We start from the raw sequence: 22,284 nt of genomic DNA, 5'->3' as shown, positions 1-22,284 counted from the left end.
CGAAGCTGATAGGAGCAAAGCACCAGACGGCACCCAACATACGGTCCAAGTCAACAGACAAGAACGTTTTCTTCTCACTACAGTGATTTGGCATACAATGGGGATGAATGCATTATGCACCAATAAACAAATTTTTAAGTGAAGCCCGACATACTTCTACAATGCCACCAACCATGGTCACATTCGAGGCTTTGTATTTAGCGATTGCAGGGCTCTAGTCTTGAAAGTAGTTTTTTTCAAAACCTTGTAGCTTTTTACTCTGCCAGTGTACCTCAAACAAGTCAGACAGCAAAAGATGCTTGTTACCCTTTCCTGACTGGACCTTTTACCCACTTTCCGGCCGTTCCGGTCCGGAAAGTGGGTACAAGGTTCAGATTGGAATGGCTGGACCTTTTACCAACTTGTGAGAAAAACTGCGAGTCGGGTGCACCCCGACAGCGGACCGCTACGGCCGTGTCTGGCAGGGCTCGACAACGGACCGCAAGGGGTGTTTCTCAACACGTGTTGCAGACTGTACCTGCTGTTCCTCAAACCCAATACGAAAGTATGAACGAGCGCTTCAAGGTTGTTATTCTTGTGCACATTGTGGGCACCTGCGGATGCAGGCAGCAACGAGAGCAGAATTCTCACTGCCAACTTTACTCCTGCAATTACAAGAGATGAACCAGGCAGGCACACATCTTGCAGTAAACGTACAGCAGCAAATAGGGCGAGACAAAACCGCAGTGGCTAAAAAGTGAACCCTTCCATTCGTGAAAGTTAAAAAAATGTGATATACTTTTATTTCTGTAATATCCATACACAATATTCACACACACATATATGCTACAAGCAGTTACAGGCAATTTGGTACTGCAGAACTTTACAAAAAATATCACTCCCCCCTATACCAAACAACTGACCTATCTCACACACGTACATAGCAAACACTTTGTACGAATTTCAAACTCTGTTTTGCGTTGCGTGTGGTGTTTAGATGGCTGCGAGGGAAACAAAATGGCATCGGGGCGTAGGAGATGTGACGGAGGAACATGCTACACCGCTGTGTAAAAAATCCTCCCATCCATCTGCCGACGTCGTAGGCAAGCACACGCTACTTGTAACGATTGCACTCTGGAGCAGGATGCAGCGCGAACAATTGCAAACACCGTGATTGTACCAGGGACACAATCACATAAGGGCATCCTCGAATGTGGCACATCCACAGTATTCTTCCTGCTGAAGCATCACTCTTCGCACATACACGCACGCACGCACACACACACAGGGCATAAAAACAAGGGGAGTGGGGGTGGGGGGCGCTAATGCAATGGCTCCTTTCAGACTAGTGCCACGGTGCACATGCCACAGAGCGCTAGTAATCAAGGCATCTTCTGCGACACGACCATCACAGCACTGTTGCCTCTGCCCGATATTGGTGCCTCGCAGTGTAATAATACGAAAGCTCTTGACAAGCAGGCACTAAATGAACGAATAAAAACCCGCTAGTGATTGCTACCAACTATGTGGGTGGCAATCACCAACCTCGTTGCAGACCAGTTTCACAATAAAATGCACTCTTCCCTGTCAGGTCACTTTCGGAAGCAGGTCAAATGACACAATGCAAACAAGATACTATTTGTGGTATGGCACCAAAGACATGAACAAAACAATGCAGCCCAAGGCAAATTTGGAGCCGGCTACGCCCGCGAGGAGGAGAGCCACTGACCGCGATGGGAACACTTGGGGGGAGGGGGAAGTGCAGCGCGAGACTGTAGTCGTTGCGACCTTCATACAAAAATGTGTGCTGTGACGCCACGCACTAGGCCCTCAATCTCTGATGCCATCCCAACTTTGAGAATTCCTACACAACTCCTAAGAAAAGCAGCAACCAAGAGACGACTGCCAGGTGTTTATTTTCAATTTCACATGTGTATAAAAAATGTTGACACGTGTGCGTGTTTGTGTTTCTTCAAGGCAATGTGGGAGGATGGGTGCAGAGTGCTCTCTTTGCGGCAATTTGATGCAGCGCACCGACGACACAGTTCACTTTGAAAGCACGGACTCCTGGGGAAAAGCAGTGCAGAGTCTCCCTCGAAGGGACCAAAATGTGCAACAAATTTACGAAAGAGGCAGCACTGCCACCGAGGAACACCTTGAGGGGGGACACGGGGAAAGAGACTGCCATACCAGCAACAACACACAACAGTGTACAGGTCATCACAGCACCGACGCAGGCTCCTGGGGTCCGTAACTCCTTTTAGGTAAGTTTTCACAAAACTAGAACGTGCGCCACAGGAAATTGCACTGCTCCTTCGTCTCAGCCTGGCCTGCTGTGGCGGGTAGCCAAGAGCCTCTGACAGACTCCCACCGGTGATGTTGCACAAACCAAGGCACGGCAAATTTCTTAGAAAGTTGCTTTCACTGCAGAATGTTTTTTGTTGAGCCACCCAAGCTCACGGCAGCTAGGAGAAGAAAGAAATAAAAAAAAAAGCCTACCTAAATGCTGCCACAAAAAGTGTCCAAGGGAAAAAGAAAAAAAAAAGAAAAAGAAAATGGAACTGTGATAGCAAAGCCGCCAAGGTGCCAACAAAAGGAAAAGGCCCTATCCTGCCACAGAGTCATCTAAGGCGTGCAGTATGTCCACATGCAAGCCCAAATTTTTTGTTGGTTTGCCCACGTTGAGATCGTGTGGTTATCATCCGGCAGACAAGGTCCGAATCTGGCAGCTCCACGGCAGCTCGCGAGGGAAAGGGTAGTGTGCCGGCGACGTCAATCCAGCGGATGCTCGGGGCAGGAGCGGTTCACTTCAAACCATGCATCGATGCACCTGCGAGGCAGAGCCACCGTGAGCCGCCCACAGCTGCCACCACGTTCAGTGTCCCACATTAGGCACGAGCAGTGACATTCTGAAGGGCTTGTCAAACAGCACCATGGCAAAACACCACACGCACTATCTGATATAAACAGCACTGTTCTTTAACTCTTTGAGGGCCAAATTTTTTTGCCAAATGCGACCCCCCAGGGTTTATTTTTGTTATTGCTGATTTAAATTCTTCGAAGGAATCTATTTCGAGAAAAAATTATCGTAATTTTCGTAAATTATCGTAATTTATCGTAAAAAAAGAGAGAAAAGAGCCTCATCAGTTTCGCAGGCTCCCTTGGTCTGTAACAGGCGCAAGAAGCGAGAGGCGCCCGGGCGCCCAGTGGGCGATACCCAGCGTGCTTCCTCGTTGCCGGATGCGCAAGCGATAGCCGGCGCGCCGCTGAAGTAAATAAAAAAATAAAAAGAAGAGCCATCGGTGCAAGAAAATAATTTGACGTATTTCCGCAGTGTGGCAGCACATGCCAAGCAAGAGAAATTGGCGGAAAAGGCGCGCTTTTCAAACATACAAGCGATGACGTACATATACCTTTTTGACCATTTTGAAGGCATTTGCAGAGGACATATATGTACGTCCGTGACCCTGAAAGGGTTAAAAACTGATGCCCCTGAATTTTGCCTCTGTGCTTGAAAGCAACTCGCCATGATTCTTTTTTCTGCACAGGCAATGCATATGAAGCAGTCTCAAGGACCACAGTACACAGTTTTTATTGCATGCAGATGTAGTGTTCTGATTTAGGCAATGAATTTCATGAATTCCATGACAAGCCTTATCTCGAGGCCTCAGCTAGGACATGTCTTTTATGTGGCCGAAACATCTAACGCAGCGAATTTCGCACCAGTCGAAAGCTTGTGGCTGCACGATGTTGTAAGTAATACCAAAATAACTTTTGCTAAAGAAGGAATGAATGATTACATGAGCAGGTATGCCTGCACTTTGATAGCAACAGTGCAAAGGAGAAGATGGAGAAAGTACCAATTTGTAGTACTTTCTGTCCTGTCCTCAATGCTGCTGCCCTTCTAGTGCCACTCCAAACATACTCCCCGACGTGGTTAAGCTTTTCAAGTCCTAGGTGTTGGCAATTGCTCTTGAACCTTCAATACGCACACTTATCGGGAAATATTTTTACGCATTTATGTCAGGCTAATTTCATATTAACCCATACCTATTTCGTGCATGGTTGCTTTTACACTAGTGCATGATAATACCTTAAAACAAACTAAACTCATACAAAAAATAAGCTTCGCAACAAAAAATAAAATTTGGCAGGAAATTATGGTGCCTTCACATATCAACTTGCAATTGAAGGGTGGATTTCAAATTAGCTGCTTCCTCCACAATTCACTGCGATAAGGAGTACAGCCAAGAAATCGGCAGCCAGCAGACTGACATGCAAGAAATAGTGTGCAACCGGAACTTAGTAGTGTGGCCATGCGTGGCCACTGGTTCCGTTACTGCTTCGGATGATGAGGCTTTTACTCCAACAGCGTGAGCAGCCACAGCTTGCCAGTATTTACCAGTCCACACAAGTGAATTACTGCATAGTTGCCAGGGCTTTTCACTGATGGCCCCTTGTCCCAGTTGCTGGGGTTTACATAGGCTGCTGTTACAGTGCATTGCTTCCAATCCTTGCTGGTCTTGTGCGCACGCTCATACCGCTGCTAGTATTTGCTGTATCGCTAGAACAAACGGCTACTTTGAATTTTAACCCCACCTGTGGCTGCTTTTATAGATATCCGATCAGTAGTTGGTACAGTAAAAGCCTGTTTACACACACACAAAAAAGAGAGGAAAGTTTTTAAGCGAAAAGCCAAAAATTTCGAAACACAGGTTACACACCACAACACATCCAGCAACCGTGCCAATAAACAAAGTTGTGGTTACAAATGAAGTGCAACCACAAATCTTGTTATCCAAAGGAAGGAACAATAATATATAACAGGTATACTTGAACCACAAACAACAAATAAAGTAAAAATTTATACTTGTATTTCATATGTTCCATTCAGTCGAACCTGGATATAACAAAGTATTTGCAGCCGAAATCCTTGCTAAATTGTGCATTTCGCTGAGTCGAACCTTGTACAGGTCCACGCAGAAGTAAACGGAGCACGGGAGCGGTGGCCGAACTGCATCGCTGCGCCGCGTATGGGCGCCGACGGGAACCATGGAGCGCCGGTCAAAGAGTGTGTTCGCACTTCCCCCCGCCGCCCTATCTGATATGTTGAATCGCCGCTCTGCTGGCGTGTCATGCTCATCGAGACGATCTTCAAAAGGCAGCGCTGGGCTATAGAGGGGCGCTGATTCCATTGCCGCTCGCAGGCATCAGAGGCGACCGAATCCGCTGCTCATGAGCTGGGCGAAGCTGCGCGCGCCCGGAAACGTGCCTTTTTGTGCGCTGTAAAGGGCGGCATAAAATTGTAGGCCACTGCCGTTTGGCATAGCATGTCATTGCGATATAATCAATTGTTAGCCGGTAACAAAATTGCCCTGGATAATATAAAAAGCACATTCAGAGACATTTTCGTTGTTCGAAAAAAAAATCTCGCTTCCGAGATTTCTTTTTTTAATTTTAGGTTTGTCCCGAGTTATTGCTGCCGGCCAGTCCAGGTCTGTTCTGAAGTAAGGGAAATAAAAAAAATGTCCATGCGGTGGAAATTCTGTATTAGAGAACACCGTAAAGAATAGGTACAATCTTTGCCTGCTATTACAGCGGGCATCATAGGGCGCATATTTTGTTGCCGCATTAAAACCGACGTTGTTATTTTTAACGAGCACCTTATATTAGTTAAGAAAGTGTCGCAGATTTAAATTAAACTCCTCACTGAATTGAAAGATGGCTTCTTCGTATGACCTCAGTGTCCTGCAAAAAAGCGCTGTCACGGCCCCAGAATGACCTATGGCAACCATACTTGTCACCGGTTAATTTGGTACAAAATCTTATGACGGCTATCCTCATCAACAGGAGCGCAAGGGTTAAAGCGACAACAAAATATGCGCCCTATGATGCCCGCTGTTACCGGCTTACAATTGATTACCGGCTTAATTTTGTTACCGGCTTACAATTGATTATATCTCAATGACATGCTATGCCAAACGGCAGTGGCCTACAATTTTATGCTGCCCTTTACAGCGCACAAAAAGGCACGTTTCCGGGCGCGCGCAGCTTCGCCCAGCTCATGAGCAGCGGATTCGGTCGCCTCTGATGCCTGCGAGCGGCAATGGAATCAGCGCCCCTCTATAGCCCAGCGCTGCCTTTTGAAGATCGTCTCGATGAGCATGACACGCCAGCAGAGCGGCGATTCAACATATCAGATAGGGCGGCGGGGGGAAGTGCGAACACACTCTTTGACCGGCGCTCCATGGTTCCCGTCGGCGCCCATACGCGGTGCAGCGATGCAGTTCGGCCACCGCTCCCATGCTCCGTTTACTTCTGCGTGGACCTGTACATTTAGGCAGCACAAATTATGTTCCAAGAGCTTACACCACTCCTGGTAGTTGTCAGTAACGTGAACAAAATTCTCTAAAAAGCTCCAGCTATTTCAGAAAGTAATCAGGCGCCACCTCCACAGCTTAGACGATGCACCCGCTTCGTGTTTAAGCTGACGCTGACAACAAATGCATGGTTTTCTTTTGCCCCCGCCAAAGTGCTCGTAAGCTTATCTCCAGTGGGCACTTTCCCTTTCCGACTGGCTGGAGATGCATTCTGGAGATTCTGGAACACTCCTCGGTTCCCGTGAGAACAAGCTGAGCCCACCCTGCGTGACTTTCGCAGGTGAGCCCACCCTGCACGACTGTCCACTCTTTTGCCCGGCAAAGTGCCGTTCACCAGAAAAACATTTTTACATGTTTATGAAAGAGTGTACAAATGAGTCTACCTGGGCTCATAGCCTTATTCACCTTCGTTTGCTGGTGTAACTCACATCAATGATTGATAGACCTTAAGAGTAGAGTTGAGGTGTGCATAGCACTTTGTAAATTTTGTGCAAAAGTGTGGACGAGCTGCGCAATGCACAGCTCGTTCTAACTGCACAGCCATAATTACACTGATGCTCTGTGTTAGCCAGCTTACTGTAACAGGCAAAAAGAAAGTGAAGTTTCGTTGTTCAGTCTGGGCCACTCGTCCTATCTATCGCGAGTGTGCTTGTCCTTCAAGGTCAGATGCCACCCTGCGGAAGCAGAGTGACAAAGAGGATAAGATAACAGGCTCAGCAGCTCACATGAGTGAGAGAAAAGCTTCTTACAACCTAACAGCTAGCTACAAGTAATTGGCTCAGCAGATATGCCTAGCTGTACTACAATGTGGTTTTTGGCTGCATTTTCTTTCTCCGATTTATAGAGTGGGTTGATGTGCTCTTTATGCACGGTAAAAGCAAAAAAGTTTTGATGGCCATTTGTGCGCATGTTTGTTACCTGATGAAACAATTTAGCTATGTGGTACTGCTTTCTCATGAAGACTGAAAGGTTGCAATGTGCGGTCAATTGTGAAGGTTATTATGGATATGTTCTTTTGATTCTGACTGCGGGCACAACATCGGTGTGCGAGTATATGCAGAGGTGGATTATGCGTCTGAAAATATAGTACTCCTTGCCAAACGGCTCGCTCCTTTGAAATTATGAAACAGGAGGCAGTGGCGGAGGGTACTCAGGGCAGGTGACAGGAGAAGGGTTAGCCGTGCCACTGTTTTTGCTTTTGTGCTGCAGACTACAATATTAATACTTTTTTCTTTCTGAATCAACTGAAATCCCAGTTTTATTGTAACCTTTAAAAAGGCACATTGCTAGTTATGAAGCTCACAGTATTCTGTTGAATTTCAATTTAACCTCTGAATGATTTTTTTTCTCTCAAGAACTTCTGCACGCGAGATTTAAGCTTAGTCGAATCAACCCCAGAGCCTTTTAAGATAAGGGGGCAAACATTTGAGTTGACTGAGTTTGTAGGACATTCAGCATTACACAGCGGAGTAAGTTTAAAAAAAAAAATCACGAGCTGATGAGGTTCCACTGCAAGTGCAACATCAGGGGGATCGGTGTAAGAAAGTTGCTCGGGTGTCGCAAGTCTTTTGCTAAATATGCAGTTTAAATGCAGTCTGCCATAAAATTTGTGTTTGGTACCTACTTGGTTTTTTCAAATGAGATGAAGTTGTATGTTGTCTTCATGACTGCTTTAAATAGCCGACTAATTTGCAATTTCCATGACTTCATTTTACAGATAACTAATAGCCTGGGGAAAAAGCAATAAAAATAAAAACCTAGGCACTTTTAAGAATGTTCACTTCTGTGCACAATGATGATTGAATTGCAATGAAACGATGGGCCTGTGTGCTTAAAATGAATAAAGCTTACTCACCACCCCCTAAATGGCCTCACCCAGCACACAATGACAAAAACATTCACACCCTCTCACAACAACCCTCCCAAATGAACTGCTGCCCATTAGCCCACCACAGTGAAAAAGTCACTGCAATGCAGTGACTGGCTATGACCACTACTAGCATACTAGCATAATGTTTGCCTCTATGAAATTTGGCGTACATAAATGTGAAATGGAGAGAAGAAACAAGCATCCACATACAGCATATAGAGTGACACTCATATAAGATGCACAACTTTTAGCACCACGCTTTGCAAATGGCCTGCTCAAACACTGTGGCAGCCACTTGTTAACAAAAATACAGCTCTGCCAGGACAAAAGCTTTCTTTCCTTGCAGTGCAAAATGCTTCACAGGAAGCATTCATACAAACTCTAAACAATGTTGGACAAAACGATGCACAAACAAGGGCACCTTTTATGGTAGATGCAGAGACAGGGTAGCCGGGCAATGGTGTCTCCTTGAGCCAGCTCCTCGAGGCAGATGACACATTCGCCTTTGTCCTCAGTGAGCACATCATCTGGGAGCAAACAAAATGACGTGCCAATGTACTGCAGCAGGGAAAGCCAGCTTGGCTGCATTAGAGAGTCTCTGCTGTGACAAAACCAAAGCCCTTCAAGCACACCACAGACACTCTTAAAGGGACGGACAACTGATTTTTGTTGCGTATATGTTCTCTAGCTCAGGAAAGCCAGCGTTTTATATAGCCCGGTAACCACAAGCAATTTATAAACAAATTGGTGGAAATAACTTTAATTTGGCAGCAAACTTTCTGAAATCGTAAGGGTGGCGGTTTGTAGTGTTGAAACTTGACACTACAATATGTGCCTCTGTCACGTGACCTGCAAATCTAGCAGCTACTGTAACTGCTCAAACGTTTATTTACTTATTGAAAACCTTTTAACACAAGTATCTGTATAAGTTCAAATTGTATGTGTATTTTTAAACATTATTTTGAAAATTTTTAAGACACGCCGCCCGCTGCCACTGGGTTGCTCTTAGTGTGGCTAACTGAGCCTCCATGCCCAGAATCAACGGCTGCGTTCAGTAAACAGACCCAGTGAAGGAGCTTTGACGATTCTGTCGGACTCAGGGGCGTTTGTTCTGCCAAAATATTCTATTTCAGTTTTCAAATATGCCAACAACAACTAAAAAAAAAAAAAAAGCACTTGGGGAGAATTGAACTTCCAACCAGCATTATTTTTGGGAGGACACATACGGCTCGTAGATCTAAAAATTTCGCTTTAAAAAGTTATAAAGCGTTATCAGCGAAACCGCTTCTCGTTAAGGTTCTTTAAGTGATGCCCTTTCATATGGGATAGAGAATATATACTCGACAAAAATCAGTTGTCTGTCCCTTTAATTACAGCAAATCTTACAAGGTACAAGACATTGAGTCTATCATATATTTCGTGTAAGCTGAGGCAATTTCAACCATTTTTAGCACCAACCCAACAGGTTTACATGGTTAGAGATAACTTTAGAAAGGGAAAGCTGTACGTCCCATTAACTCTCCATACCACACTGTTTGGCCATCCATGATTTGCCAATTGAGATTATCCATGATTTGCAGATTGAGATTATTTTTCAAGCTCCCATGATCCTCTCCAGTATGCTCAAAAGTATTACTTTACTATACTAGGTTGGTGGAAGAGCACACCCAGCTGGCATCTGCAAAAGGCGTCCACGAAAGCTGCGCCCAAAAAGCGCTTGACCTCTCTCGATGACACTGACCCCAACAGCCACGCACAAATTGTGCAAAAAAAATGGGGGTGGGGGGTGGGGGTGCCAGGGATGGGAATCAAACACAGAGACACCTGGCAACTGGCAAGCGATTTGCCCCCTACTCTGCACGTATTTCACGCAGAACACGGTGTTTGTTTGCGGTACTTCAAATATGAAGGAAAGGAACTTGGCTCTGTGCATGTGGTTGGGTGCTGCCTCACGGGCGATGCACTAGCCGGAGCAGGCTTGCCTAAGGCGTACAGTTTGAAACCGAGATAAACTCATTGTACGATAAGAGTGCCACCACTGTTAGTGCTATCGAGTCTTCGTCATCCTAATTTCAATTGCTAACATGGTCGTGCTCTCATCCCTTAAAAATGCCCTTACGAAACCTTTGCAACTTTTCTTTTTTAAATGATTTTCAAACTGATTGCAAAAATAAGAAAACTAGTAGCTAGTATGAATGTGTTTTGTGGCCCATGGGCAACAAAGGTCAAACAATACAGACATGCAGATTGGCAATGACTACGGGCACTGCACACAAGGAAATTAGCCACTCATTGTTCTATAAACTTTTGAGCTAGACTTCCATTTCTTCAGGTCCGTTTGCTATTTTAAGGGGAATAATTGAATGCTTCAATAGTTTTTCCCCTCAGACGTGCAAGCACAGCCTTACAAGCTGCCCTCAAAATTTCGCAACGCAGATTTTGCATACAAACACATTCTGCATTACAACCTAAAAATGTTCACATCATTAGGAAGAATGCCTGTTTATTTAACTTTATTTGTATGCATTGCACAACATATTAATGTAACGCGTAGCTGCTGCATTAAAAGAAAATAACTTATTAAAAAAAATTGGCTCCAATCCACGCTTTAAATGACACTCACAACAATTGCCCATGCGACGTCACTTGAATTCACACGTGGCTCTACAAAGAGTGAAACGAGAGATTCTGCCAGCCGTTACTTGGAATTCGCGGGTCAGCGTCCCGAACGCAGCAGTGTCGGCCACGGCTGGGCTAGAACAGTGGATGCCGTCGCCGTAGTCTGGCCGTGCGTCCGCAGAAAGAAAACGGAGAGGAGCGTCTTTCGAAGGGTGAGACAGCAGAACCTAGCCATCCTGATGTGCTAGCTCGGGGCTACACCACCGCGTGACACAAGCGTAGACACCGAAACAATTCAGCACGTGAGCTTAGTGATTCCCCTTTAAACTAGTTAGTTTAGTAAGTTTGAGAACTGCGAGAAAGCTGAGGGAACTTTTGTAATCGCTACAGTAGAACCTCGTTACAAGAGACATTTGAACGAAGACTGTTTGGTTAGTTTTCCTATGTCTGGAATGTTAGCAACACCACATATAAGAGACCTTGGTCACTAGAGACATTTGTTGGGTCCCTCGAGTGTCTCTTGTAACGAGGTTTTACTGTATTTATCAGAACCAGTTGCTACTTCGGCCTTTTGCGATACCTCTTAAAACACAATTGAATTGGTATTCATCAGTTTAGAAAATGGAGTCCTATTCATGGAAAGCAGTGCGCAAAAGGTAGCGTTTTTCTAGCGGCCAGATGTCTGCATGTAGTCTTCACATTTTGTTTTCCCGCCCTCCCTGCAAACCAAACAATCTTTAACGTATCTTCGCCGTACGACCACTTAATTCCGTCGGGTCCGGGTTACCCAGGAGGTGCTGTCGAACAAGTTAATCAAGACATGTGAAGGAAGCGCACAATGGACGCAAAGCTGCGCCAAAACAGGGCCAAAACAACCATCGCTAAAGCAGGCAACAAAGAAGTACCGTCGACGTGCTTGCTGGCGAGCAGGCATCTCCGTGCAGGGAACACTGGGTAAATTTGCTGCGCCATCTACAGCATGCCCTGTAAGTGACCCCCTACCACCTACCCCCCTGCCTCCGCCACGTTGAGAGTTTATTGTTCCGCACACCGCGAAAGAACCGTTGGCTGGTAAAAAGCTTTGCTTTAACATGGGCATTTCCCCCATGGTATGAAAAACTAAGAAAAGATTGTCAAGTTCACCCGTGCATTTTGATGAAGCGAAACAGTGCTAGAAGCGTGTAAGCTGAGCAAAAATGACAGAAAAAGTTGTCCCTCCGTGTCTCTGCTCACTACTGTCAACAACGATCTGCCCTCCTTGGTGCACAAAACAGCTGTAGTGATGGGTCGGTATAATTAAATGGGTGACAAATCCCCGACAAATGGCCCCCAGTGCATTAAATGTTTACGCAATGCTAGGGCCTCTTTGTCGGTCTGGGGCACAAAACCCTCTAGTTGCACACCCACAAATGCTTCAACACACTGCACTCATGCCTGCGCCCTCACTTTGCAGTGATTCATGAGTAACTCCATGCAGTCACAGGACAGGCCTTGGTTCAGTGACGGACAAATATGTCGCACCATCCCCAGCAGACACTGTCAATTTTAAAGCAGTACTGACACGAAATTTTTGTGTTAAGTTTTATTTTTCACCGCTATGGGTGCTACCAGCCCACTAATCATAGAATGGCACACCAGACGGTCAATATCAGTGTAAATAATTATTTACAGCCTCGTTTGTTTGTGACAGTTTTGGTTTCGGTGAAAGGAACACAGAGGCGGCTGCCATGACAGGAGGGCGCTTGTGACGCCACCGTCCTCGTCGCACCACTGCTGGTGTGGACGCGCACGCGAGTGCTCGTTCACGCGCCCAGACCAGCGGTGGTCTCTACCATTTCCATGCACTGGGCAGCATGACGTCAGTCCCAAAACCGTGACGTGATACACACGGCGGAACAGTGCACGCCAACCGCAGCGAGCGCGTTGGCCACGTCGTGGGAGCCCTCACGTCGACAACCCCCTTCACGACATAAAGCCCTGTGTATGCCACTGATTTCCTTAGATGCTGAACGAATACACAGCTAACTTTCACTTATTACTGAGTGTGGTAATGCAGATAACCCCACAACAAAATCAAACAAGAAATTTCATGTTAAATTGTAAAAATTCGATGAAATTTTGCATGCACACCTACCCGAATCACAATTACGATAAGAAAACCTATGGCAGCTTGAATGTCTTGGAACTGGCAGGCTTCCCCACATCCTCTACCTTTGCCCACGTGCACTTTATCCAACAAAGGCAGGATGTCCGGTCTTGCTCTCCCATGACAATCCTTTGCAACCAGAGATGATCAGAGGATACACGGGCAGATGATTACCCGACACCAAGTCGGAATGCCGCCAGAACCTCTACCACCTCCACCAAAGGAATTGCACTGTTCTTAGCCTTATTCTGCCCACCCACCGCAGTAGCTCAGTGGCTAAGGCATTGTGCTGCTGAGCCCGAGGATGCAGGTGCGATTCCCGGCCGCAGTGGCTGCTTTTCTGACAGAGTTGAAAAGCAAGAACGCCCGTGTGTTCGAGATTTCGGCACATGTTAAAGATCGAAATTATTCCGGAGCCCTCCACCATGGTGCACCTCATCGCCTGTGTAGCATCGGTGCATTAAACCTCATAATAAACCAATCAATCAATCTGCCTTCTGCTTAGATAAAGAACATTCTAAGCCTTCTGATCTCAAATATCCTGCAAAGGAAGGTGCTACCTTAGTCTGTTCTCTTCTATTATAATCTATGCCTACAGGTGCTTGATTTGTATACGTAAAAAACATGAGTGGGCAAGTTACCCTGTCTTGTGTGAACAATTCTGAATATAGTTTTCTGCAACATATGTCAAGCACTCTGCAATGTACTGTCCCTGTGCAGGGGTTTCAGCCCACAGTGTGCTCATCTAAGGCCTATCACTAACATGTCTTTTTTTTTGTGCCGCCCATAACACTGTGCTTATCCAAACTTCCTATCGAAAATTCTGCACTAGAACAATGCAGACAATGTGCTGCTTCTCTGTGCATTAGGCTTTACTTACACGAAAACAATTTTGTCTAAATAGTTCCCAGACCTTACCAGACAATAGAGGCCCAAAGCATGGCAGTGCAAATCACGTCTCAAACACCACTGCAGAACGACTGCCAATTGTGGATTAGAATGAGTGAGCAAAAATACAGACATCACCCACTTAGAGGTTGAAATTACCAGCAGAGCAAAGGCGCTATCACCACTAGCCCCGCACACACAAAAGGTAAATAATTTGCAAAATGCATTGCAGGCTCCTAATTTTCCAAAGAAAAAGAATTCAGGACACATCATGACCAGGCTCCTAGGAGTGGCCATGGCACATTATTCCACGTACAATCCTGCTCCTCATTCTGGTCTTCACCAGCCACTGTTTCTTACGAGCAGCAGGTTTGGGACATTATCCTACTCGTCACCGATGCAATATGCAGTATGAGCTTGCGGCACAGAGACACCACTGATGAGGAGCAACACAGCCGTGATTGCATCCCTGTTACGCTGGGCATTATAAACACTCTCTCCCAATGATGAGGGACAGACTGTCATTAGCAAAGGGCAGAATGCACTGAGCAACGAGACCACAGTGCTGCTCTCTCCATTGCTTCCCCCACTGGGGTTTCATGTGATGAAGCAACACCTTGATGGTTCTGCTTCTCATTGGGGCTTTTTGAGCTCTCCCATTACCCCACACTGTCTTGTCTCATGCATTCATTACAGAGGACCCTTCAATGCCTTCTGGTTAATGCTTGCACTCTTACACTGTCTGAACTCAAGCCTTGCCCCTACTTAGGGTCTTCCATGGTATGTCTTTTGGAGAACTGCACACATTTTGATAATTCTCCACACACACACACACACACGCACACGCACACAAAAAAAGCCCAAAGAAATGCCAGTTACGGAAAGAGTTCCCAGCCCTTACCAATAGGACATTGTTGCCACGTGCACCTAAACTCATGATAGTTTTTCAACTCATTGGAAAATTGTTTGCTTTAGTAGCTCAGCTCCCCAATTAGTTTATATATCTAGAGCTTTAAAACTCAGAATGACAATGTCAAATAGGCAGCTAACAGCTAGTTGATCAAGGTAACAAGCATCGCAGCTGGCTCACACTGCCAGTTGCCCCAAAGATCACACTCTGAACTCAGTACCACTGCTTACCATTGTAGCTGATTCGCGGCTTAGTCAAGCACATGACCAGGTGACACTCCACGTCGTCAGGAAGGACAAACTTTGAACAGACGGGGCACTTGATTCCTACAAGACAAGGACAGGATGGCCCCAGGTCAAATGAGGCTCCACCCAGACAGATGGCGACAGAACACTGGGTACAATGACCTGCTGCCCCGATCCAGAGTTGCCATGGGCCTGGGGGCTCAGTAACTGAGCTTAAGCACATGCAAACTGAAGGGCACACTCCCATCAAAGCACTGACAACAAGGTGGCAACACAGGCACGGCAAAGTTTGGGACACGGAAGAAAGCAAACCTCATGAGCACGAATGAAATTCGCACATGCGCCCATGGCTTTGCAACGGTGCTACTGGCATAAACTTGTGGCGCCCCGTAAGTACAAGAGACCATATGAAAAAATATGATTCTTGACAATTAATGTTCGCAGAAGTTTCAAGGAGTGTTTTAAAAAGAACAAAGTGATCTGAAATACTTACTCTTACTTCTATCAAATGTCTCTCCTGTATGATGAAAACATGAAAATACTTAGAAATATTTACTGCACTAGCAGTTCTTGTGCACATGATTTTCTAAGACCACAACTGACATTCCTTAGCACATGCTAGATAAAATACAAGTTTGTTTTATCAGAAAGATTTGGTGCTTGTCTGGCACCAAATGATGCTTTATTCACTGAGGAATTGAACAATTTAAGTTAAAAATTTGATTGTCTTGCTAAATAGTGTGCTTCCTGATGTCTGTGACGACGTAACAAGGATAGGCAAACGTTAGTGCGCTGTTAGGCTCTGCAGCAAACTGTGGAGCTTTGTTTACCGTCAGTCCTCCTAGATGGTGCCACCGTACTGTGCTAGACCGCTGACCGCCTTTGGTTTGTATTCTTGACTGTATTTGCACCTGGCTTGTTTTTTTTATGGTAGAAAGTAATTGTTTCATAAAACATGGGGTATGCTTGACAAACAGGGTCACGCAAGACAATGTCGCTTATGCCAATCGGCCAGTGTCGTGTAAGACAACCCCAAAGTGCCGGACTGCTGTGCAGCTATAACAAGCATAGTGCACGCAGCACCAACAGCAGTATGCACTGGTGCTTCTATGTTTACTTTGGTAACTTCCATTGTTTACCCAACCATTCTTACTGCTATAAAAAGAATATGCATTAAATTTAAGCACAAATAGCTCGTTCAACAAGCTTATAAGCCCTGCCTAACTTGCGTTTGCTGGCCTCAGCCAATCGCACAGCTGCCCATAATACGTGAGCTAGTGGGTCGCAATGCCATCCCCTTTTTTATAATTATATAGCTTATTTGAGTGAAGTTTATGGTAAAAGTGGTGTCAAGGTGATTCTAATGAGGCAATCTTTCCAACGAACAAAACTTGTGTTTTGTCTGTATGGCCCCTTTAAAGGAGTGCCAGCAACATACTTGTGCATAATTTTTCTGATGTGGGACAGCAAGCTTAGCATGAATCTTAAAATGTTTTGTGGTACCCAGGATTTCGTGGTATTTGCCACACAACTGCCACAGGAGTTTCAAAGGCAAAACGGATCTCTGCAACAGTCCATGACTGGAATGGAGAGAAAGGAATCCTAAATTACACGTATTTTCCCTGCACATCGTATCCCTAGCCACCAGACAGGAGGTGTAAAACACTGGGACAAAGGACCAAGCTCTCTTGCTCACACTGTGCAACAGCACCTACTCTCTTCCCCCCTCTACCGTGGTCTATGTAACTAGCAGGGGCTTTGTGATGTCTGTGGGAGCTATCACATTTCAAGTTAGTCTGTTAAGAAAGCAGGAAGCACAGCCAGTATTCTTTAAATTCTTGTACATTTATCTGCACACTGGCTACTTTTAAATGCTGCCGGCCTGAAGCTAGGCAATACCTATAGTGCAACCCTCCTTCCCTTCCTGCATCAAGACAAGTTGCAGAACACATTATTTGTCATACGTGGTATGCAACGACTGCTTAGCCCGCAAGATATAGAATGCTCTGCTCCACCAATCTAAAAAATTACTATTGGGCTGCCCAACCTTTTGCTTTCAGCCGTTTCCTGACATTGTCTTAGCACACAAAGTGCACAGCATGCCTTTAAGTGGTGAACTGGCTGTCTAGACTTTAAGGGAGCCAATAAATATACAGCAACATGAAAAGAGACGGTGCTCTGAAGCAACACTGCAATAACCTGAAGAATTGTATTTCTCTGAAGGTGCAGTTGAGGTAACCCGAAACGCAACGCGCAAATATGAATGCGCACATTTCAAGTTCTGAAAACTTCATACCTTAAAAAATTGCAATAGGTAAACCACCACCACAAGTTATACAAGCACAGTACCTTCGTTCTTACTGGGAAAAAAAAAAATGGTATTATGCATTAGCAGTGCTTAGCACGCTGGTACCAAAAACAACACAATAACAAAGTTTTATGGCTTTTACTACTAGTGAAAATAAATTGGACCTTCAGATAGCAGTAAGTGCTTGTTGGAAGCAGTAAATGCTTCCAATCAGCATTTACCACCAAAAAGAAGGTCGTGAAAAAAGTCCCTCCATGACCACACACACATGAAAAAAAAAAAAAAAGCATCTGAAGGAGAGCCTTACACTACTCAAGAGCGTAAATTTTAGCCTTGAAGTTTTGTTATTTTGAAGAGAACTCAAAAGAACAGAGGCAAACCCGGCAACTTGGGCCTTTGCTTTTGCCGTCAGTTTCAGTTCATTTTTATCCTCCCTTCTCCCTAGCAGAGGGGAGCTCCCCCCCAGAGCCTTCCAAATATGGCCCATTCGGAGGGGGCAAGCACCTCAGACGGTTCTTACAAACAGATGAAAAAGACCATGGAAGCACTGCCAACACCATGCTGTTTCGTACCATGCGGCCTCAGACTTCACAGTAATAATGGTGCTCTAAAGAAATGACAAGCACAAGAAATGACAGGGCCAAAACCAGAGACAGCGGCAACAAATAATGAAAGACAGCGGCAGAAGTAGAAAGGCACTGGCTTTGTCTCTCTGCAACTGCAGACGGCATCGAGGATACGCTAGGAATTATATAAACAGTCCGATTCGATTTCAAGTAGAGTGCTTTACAACACAAGCTTGTGCAAAAGATTTAAGCAAGGTATAGCAGACTGTTTACCAAATATGCCATATAGCACTGTATAACATGACAAAAACGCTATGGAGCCAGGCAGGGCCGTACCCAGAAATTTTTTTCGGGGGGGGTTATGAATTTTTTGGGAAGGGGTAGTTTTGCTGAAAGCAACAGTAAGTATTGTTTACGTGCTGCCTGGAAAAGATTTCGGGAGGGGTTCAAACCCCCAAGACCCCCCTCTGGGTACGGCCCTGGAGCCAGGAATAATGTTTGGTAGGTAGGCTCCGTCAAAATGACCTCACAAACCGAGTTTTTGTCGACCTCCAAAAGGTGTCCTGCAAATTCTGGCCTATTCTGGAGCTGTATGCAAGGCAAAATGTTCAACGCAGTGGCAGCTGACACAATCTAATGTGAAGGTGTCATCGGCAGACATACTTAATAACGTGTCGCGACAATAAACCAGTTGAACCATTGAATTTTACTGCTCATCACAAAGTAAAAGTGGACTTGTCATTTTTTGCTACGTGAAAGATTATCAACTCGGCAATCTTGCAAGAAAGACGTCTATGCTGACTAGAACGGAAAGATAGACTTTGCCGAGCGCTTTTTAGCCGATACAGTGTTCCCATATTTCACACATACTTTTTAAACAGGCATGCCTGACACTCGCGCTACCCATGCAGGTAGATGTCAGTCGCTCCTAATGTATCGTGATCGGAGCAGTAACTCCCAGCACGTCCGCCTTAAGAGCTGCGTTGTATCGGTTTGCAGTTTTTTTTAAGCCCAAGCGGCAAACCTTTGTGTACCATATACATGCCTACGAAGCAGTTCGCCAGAGACGAGACACGTCAAGGCGGAGGACGGGCCCGCGTCAAAACGTAGCAGCTGCCGCGGACTGCGGCTCGTGCAAACGCTCCAGAGGGCGCACAGCGAAGTCAAGAGAATCGTGAGGTCGAAGTGTTTTGGAATCACGGCTACACTGCCAATAGTTGCGCGCGTTGTGATGCTGGCGCAAGTGCGCTTTCGACGCGCCCGTTCAAGGCCAGACGTCGCGTCGCACGTCGACTTTTTCGAACTAATTCGATCGCCACTTGCACAAGACCACATCGCAAGCTGAAGAACACTCAGACGCCTTCAGGGGTCGGGTGCACGAGGGTAGAAATCAGAAGAGCACTGACCGTTAAAAGAGACGAGCTGCACTGGAAGGGAGTGCGCTGCGAAGACGCGTCCGAAGGGCGAGCTGTCCGGCGTGCTCGAGCCGGACTCCGTGGGCGACTCAGGGGTGCCGAAGCCGCTTTGCGAGGCCGGAATGCTTAGCGGCTGTCCCGGGTGCAGGTTGAGCACGCTGGATAGGCTGCGGGCCCGCAGCCTGGCATCCGAGCTGCCCGAGGAGTGGTGGGCCCCTGCAAGCAGAGAGGACAGACCCCCGCTGGTCGCCGCTGCCGTGGCGCCCGAGGCTCCCGTGGGCTCGCCGGAACCCGTCGTGACACGAGCGGGGTTCGAAGTGGTGGTGCTTTGTTTGCCGCCCATGGCGGTGGGAGACTGTTTATCGCAGGGTACCGCTGCTGACGCACACTAGAAAGCAGAGTGGACGACCAGCGCGGGCTTCTACGTGCATGGCACAGCCAGCACGCGCACTGGGTGGAACGGCTTCTCAGCTGCGCAGAGGAAAAGGCAGTGAGGTGACAGCTTCGGCATCAGAGACGGCGGTTTCCCCTGATCCATTCCTCACCAGCGAAAGTATTCGAACGAAGAACTACGACATCACCCGCTCAGCTAACCGCTGCCATTTTAGCCTGCCGTCAGAACGCCGATCTCATTGGCTAACTGAAAGCAGTCAGCTGATGGCTCCCGAGCATCCAAAACCAGAAGCAGAAGGTAGAAGGCACAAAAATGAAGAAAAAATAGTTCGGTTTTTCATCACTACATAAACCAATCGAACCATAGTGACAGTGAGACATTTTATAAATTATTGAACAATTTTACATAATAGGTTGTTTTTTTGTCTTTTGCTGGAGCGGTTACTGAATTTGTGTGCTGCCTTTGCAAATTATCGTGGCGTTTTGTGCCGTGCCACCCTGTTCTGTGGTGCCACCCTGGTGTCAGCTGGATGCGCGTGGCTGGCGTGGATGGGTCATGCAGCGCGAGTCGCTGAATTTTTTTTCTCATCTATGGTAGTGGTAATAGCGCCGCATACCCCGTAATATTTTTCGTAGGTGCACTGTTGGACTACAGTGGGCTACTATTGATGCGGCATTGAAGAAGATCGTATAAACAATGGCAGGACTGCGTCAGGCATAATTCCACTGAGCATCGGTGCTGGCTGTGAGATCTAAGCATTGCTGAAGCGTTCTCGTCTGTAATATTGTCTTGGTGACTAAACCGTGTGTGTGCCTCAGCACCCCTCGTTTTGCGCATGCTTAGTGATTCCACCAGTGAAGGGCGGACGTACGAACTGAAGCCTCTCCGTACCATGACCGGTTTTCCGTACTGCGGTGCTGTGATCAAGTGGCTTGGTGTGGTACACGGTGTGCAACTTCAATGTGGTAGTTTCAGTGGGTTGAGAGGTGGCATGTAATGTAGCGTGCTTGTGGAAGACTGTGCACGGCACGCTGCACACTCAGCCCAGTCAGCTGACTTCGACGTGAACAATCTTGTGATCACATGGGCAGTAGAGGTTACGTCAGAGTTAATCACGTTGCTTGCTGATTTTTATCTGCCCCATTTCGAACTGCATCTTATTCGAAGTGCAAGTCAGCGCGAAGATGTCGGCATCTCAAGTAGTTCCGGAGTATGATGTCAGGTTTGTGACGAGTACTGGGGAGACTCCAGGACCTTGCAGCGTTCAAGACAGCGATGACAGTTCTCCTTCGCCCAACCGCCCCAAAGGTAAATAGTGGGGCTCTTCCATTCTCAATCCCTGACTCGCCGCGGATTATCCGAGATGCAATCCGGTAATATTTTTACACATATATTCCTATGGTGAGGGAAGTCCTCGGACTATCCGTGGCTGGTCCGAGATGTTGTGTAAATAAATGTTAAGTCGTTTGCAGCATTGTGAATGTTTGCTCATTTACAGCGTTTGTTGCTTTGCTTCATAATCTTTGTGTAATATCGAGGGTACTTGGAGCGTTGCCACGTGTGTTTCATGTGAATGCAGGTAAGTCTGGTGACTAAAAACTAGGCTACTTATCCAGCTGCCTAAAGAACACGCGTTCGGGCTTTCATTATTCAACTTGCTCCGTGGTGTCTTCCCTTTGAACCTACAGATTCCCTCACGGAACTTAGACTCCAATGGGGAGGCTAGTTAGATTATGCCACCACACGAAAAGACTCCCTTCTCCTTGTAAGGACACCCCTGAGTGTCTGCAAAAATTTTGTTGAAGACAACTTAAATAATTAGCATTGCAATTTCACTGGGTTTGCCCACTGCCGCAGTCTGTGCATGGTTGTTTGTCCACTGTCAACGGGAGCACACAAAGTACTTCATGCAGTACCCTCAGCCTGTAGGTACCTGGCGTAAGTGTGATGCGAGTGCGGAGATCCACTACTGACACTGCCTCAGTTTGGTTACATCGTTCAAGAACTAAATGCGTTTTCTGCTACTGCTGTGCTAAACTCGATGTAAAAATCTCTTTATTATTATGATTGAGCTGGCCTTCATGTTAAGGGTTGTCCTCCACAGCACATGGCGTTGGTACTTCGCTTCATTTACTTATTGCAGGGGCTGGCTATTTCAGTCTTTGTGTACAGCTTTGCAACGGGCTGTTATTATTCAAGCATACTGGCCATTCGCAATGGTAGGCATCCTACGGGAGGAAGCAGTAAACAAAATCTTAAGAACACAAAATATTGTGACAAGTGTTTTCACAAGCACACTCGCACTCCTTAATCTCTGCAGCTCGCATTAGTGAGGAGCAGATTTGGGGAATGTGTGTGTGCACTCTGCATTATCCTGAATAACAAGCCACTGACTGAAGTGCAACTTTTGTGGCATTGAGAGATTTCCCCTTGGGATTCAGTGCAGAATGTAAAGCAGCAGCTCTAAATGCTTATGTGCACACTCAAAGGGAGGACATGAGCTATGTGCATCGTGGTTGAAAGCGATGGCTGCATGTGTCCCAAGTGAGGGTTACAGTATCAAG

General features: G+C 46.3%; 2 protein-coding genes across 2 annotated transcripts in view; one reads left to right on the top strand and one right to left on the bottom strand.

Annotated features, from left to right (window-relative positions):
• Positions 1 to 753: 753 nt before the first annotated feature.
• LOC144155149 (E3 ubiquitin-protein ligase ZNRF1) lies at positions 754 to 20,021 on the bottom strand. Its single transcript, XM_077686416.1, has 5 exons — positions 19,872 to 20,021; positions 19,318 to 19,797; positions 15,023 to 15,118; positions 8,651 to 8,756; positions 754 to 2,809 (listed from the first exon to the last, which is right to left on the bottom strand). Exons 2-5 carry the CDS (start codon positions 19,667 to 19,669, stop codon positions 2,752 to 2,754), a joined length of 612 nt encoding a protein of 203 aa, XP_077542542.1. The 5' UTR covers positions 19,670 to 19,797; positions 19,872 to 20,021; the 3' UTR covers positions 754 to 2,751.
• A 191-nt stretch (positions 20,022 to 20,212) lies between these two features.
• The window catches only part of LOC144155146 (sodium-coupled neutral amino acid transporter 7-like), a 37,017-nt gene continuing 34,945 nt past the window's right edge, over positions 20,213 to 22,284 (top strand). The window contains exon 1 of the mRNA XM_077686414.1: positions 20,213 to 21,028. Within this exon, the coding sequence (XP_077542540.1) occupies positions 20,905 to 21,028 (124 nt within the window). The 5' untranslated portion in view covers positions 20,213 to 20,904. The remainder of the gene's footprint in view (positions 21,029 to 22,284) is intronic.

Source organism: Haemaphysalis longicornis, unplaced genomic scaffold (assembly GCF_048455015.1).
Source record: "Haemaphysalis longicornis isolate Haplotype H1 unplaced genomic scaffold, Haemaphysalis longicornis Haplotype H1 scaffold_1, whole genome shotgun sequence".
Lineage (NCBI taxonomy): Eukaryota > Metazoa > Arthropoda > Arachnida > Ixodida > Ixodidae > Haemaphysalis > Haemaphysalis longicornis.
The sequence above is the reverse complement of the archived record's forward strand: the minus strand, read 5'-3'. Positions and strand labels throughout refer to the sequence as shown.

Excerpts from the sequence above, each read along its gene's own strand:
- LOC144155149 (XM_077686416.1), bottom strand. The coding sequence starts at position 19,669 with ATGGGCGGCAAACAAAGCACCACCACTTCGAACCCCGCTCGTGTCACG. Across the intron at positions 8,757-15,022 it reads GCCGCGAATCAGCTACAATG|ATGATGTGCTCACTGAGGAC; the intron begins GTAAGCAGTGGT and ends GTTTGCTCCCAG. Across the intron at positions 2,810-8,650 it reads CTCTGCATCTACCATAAAAG|GTGCATCGATGCATGGTTTG; the intron begins GTGCCCTTGTTT and ends TCTGCCTCGCAG.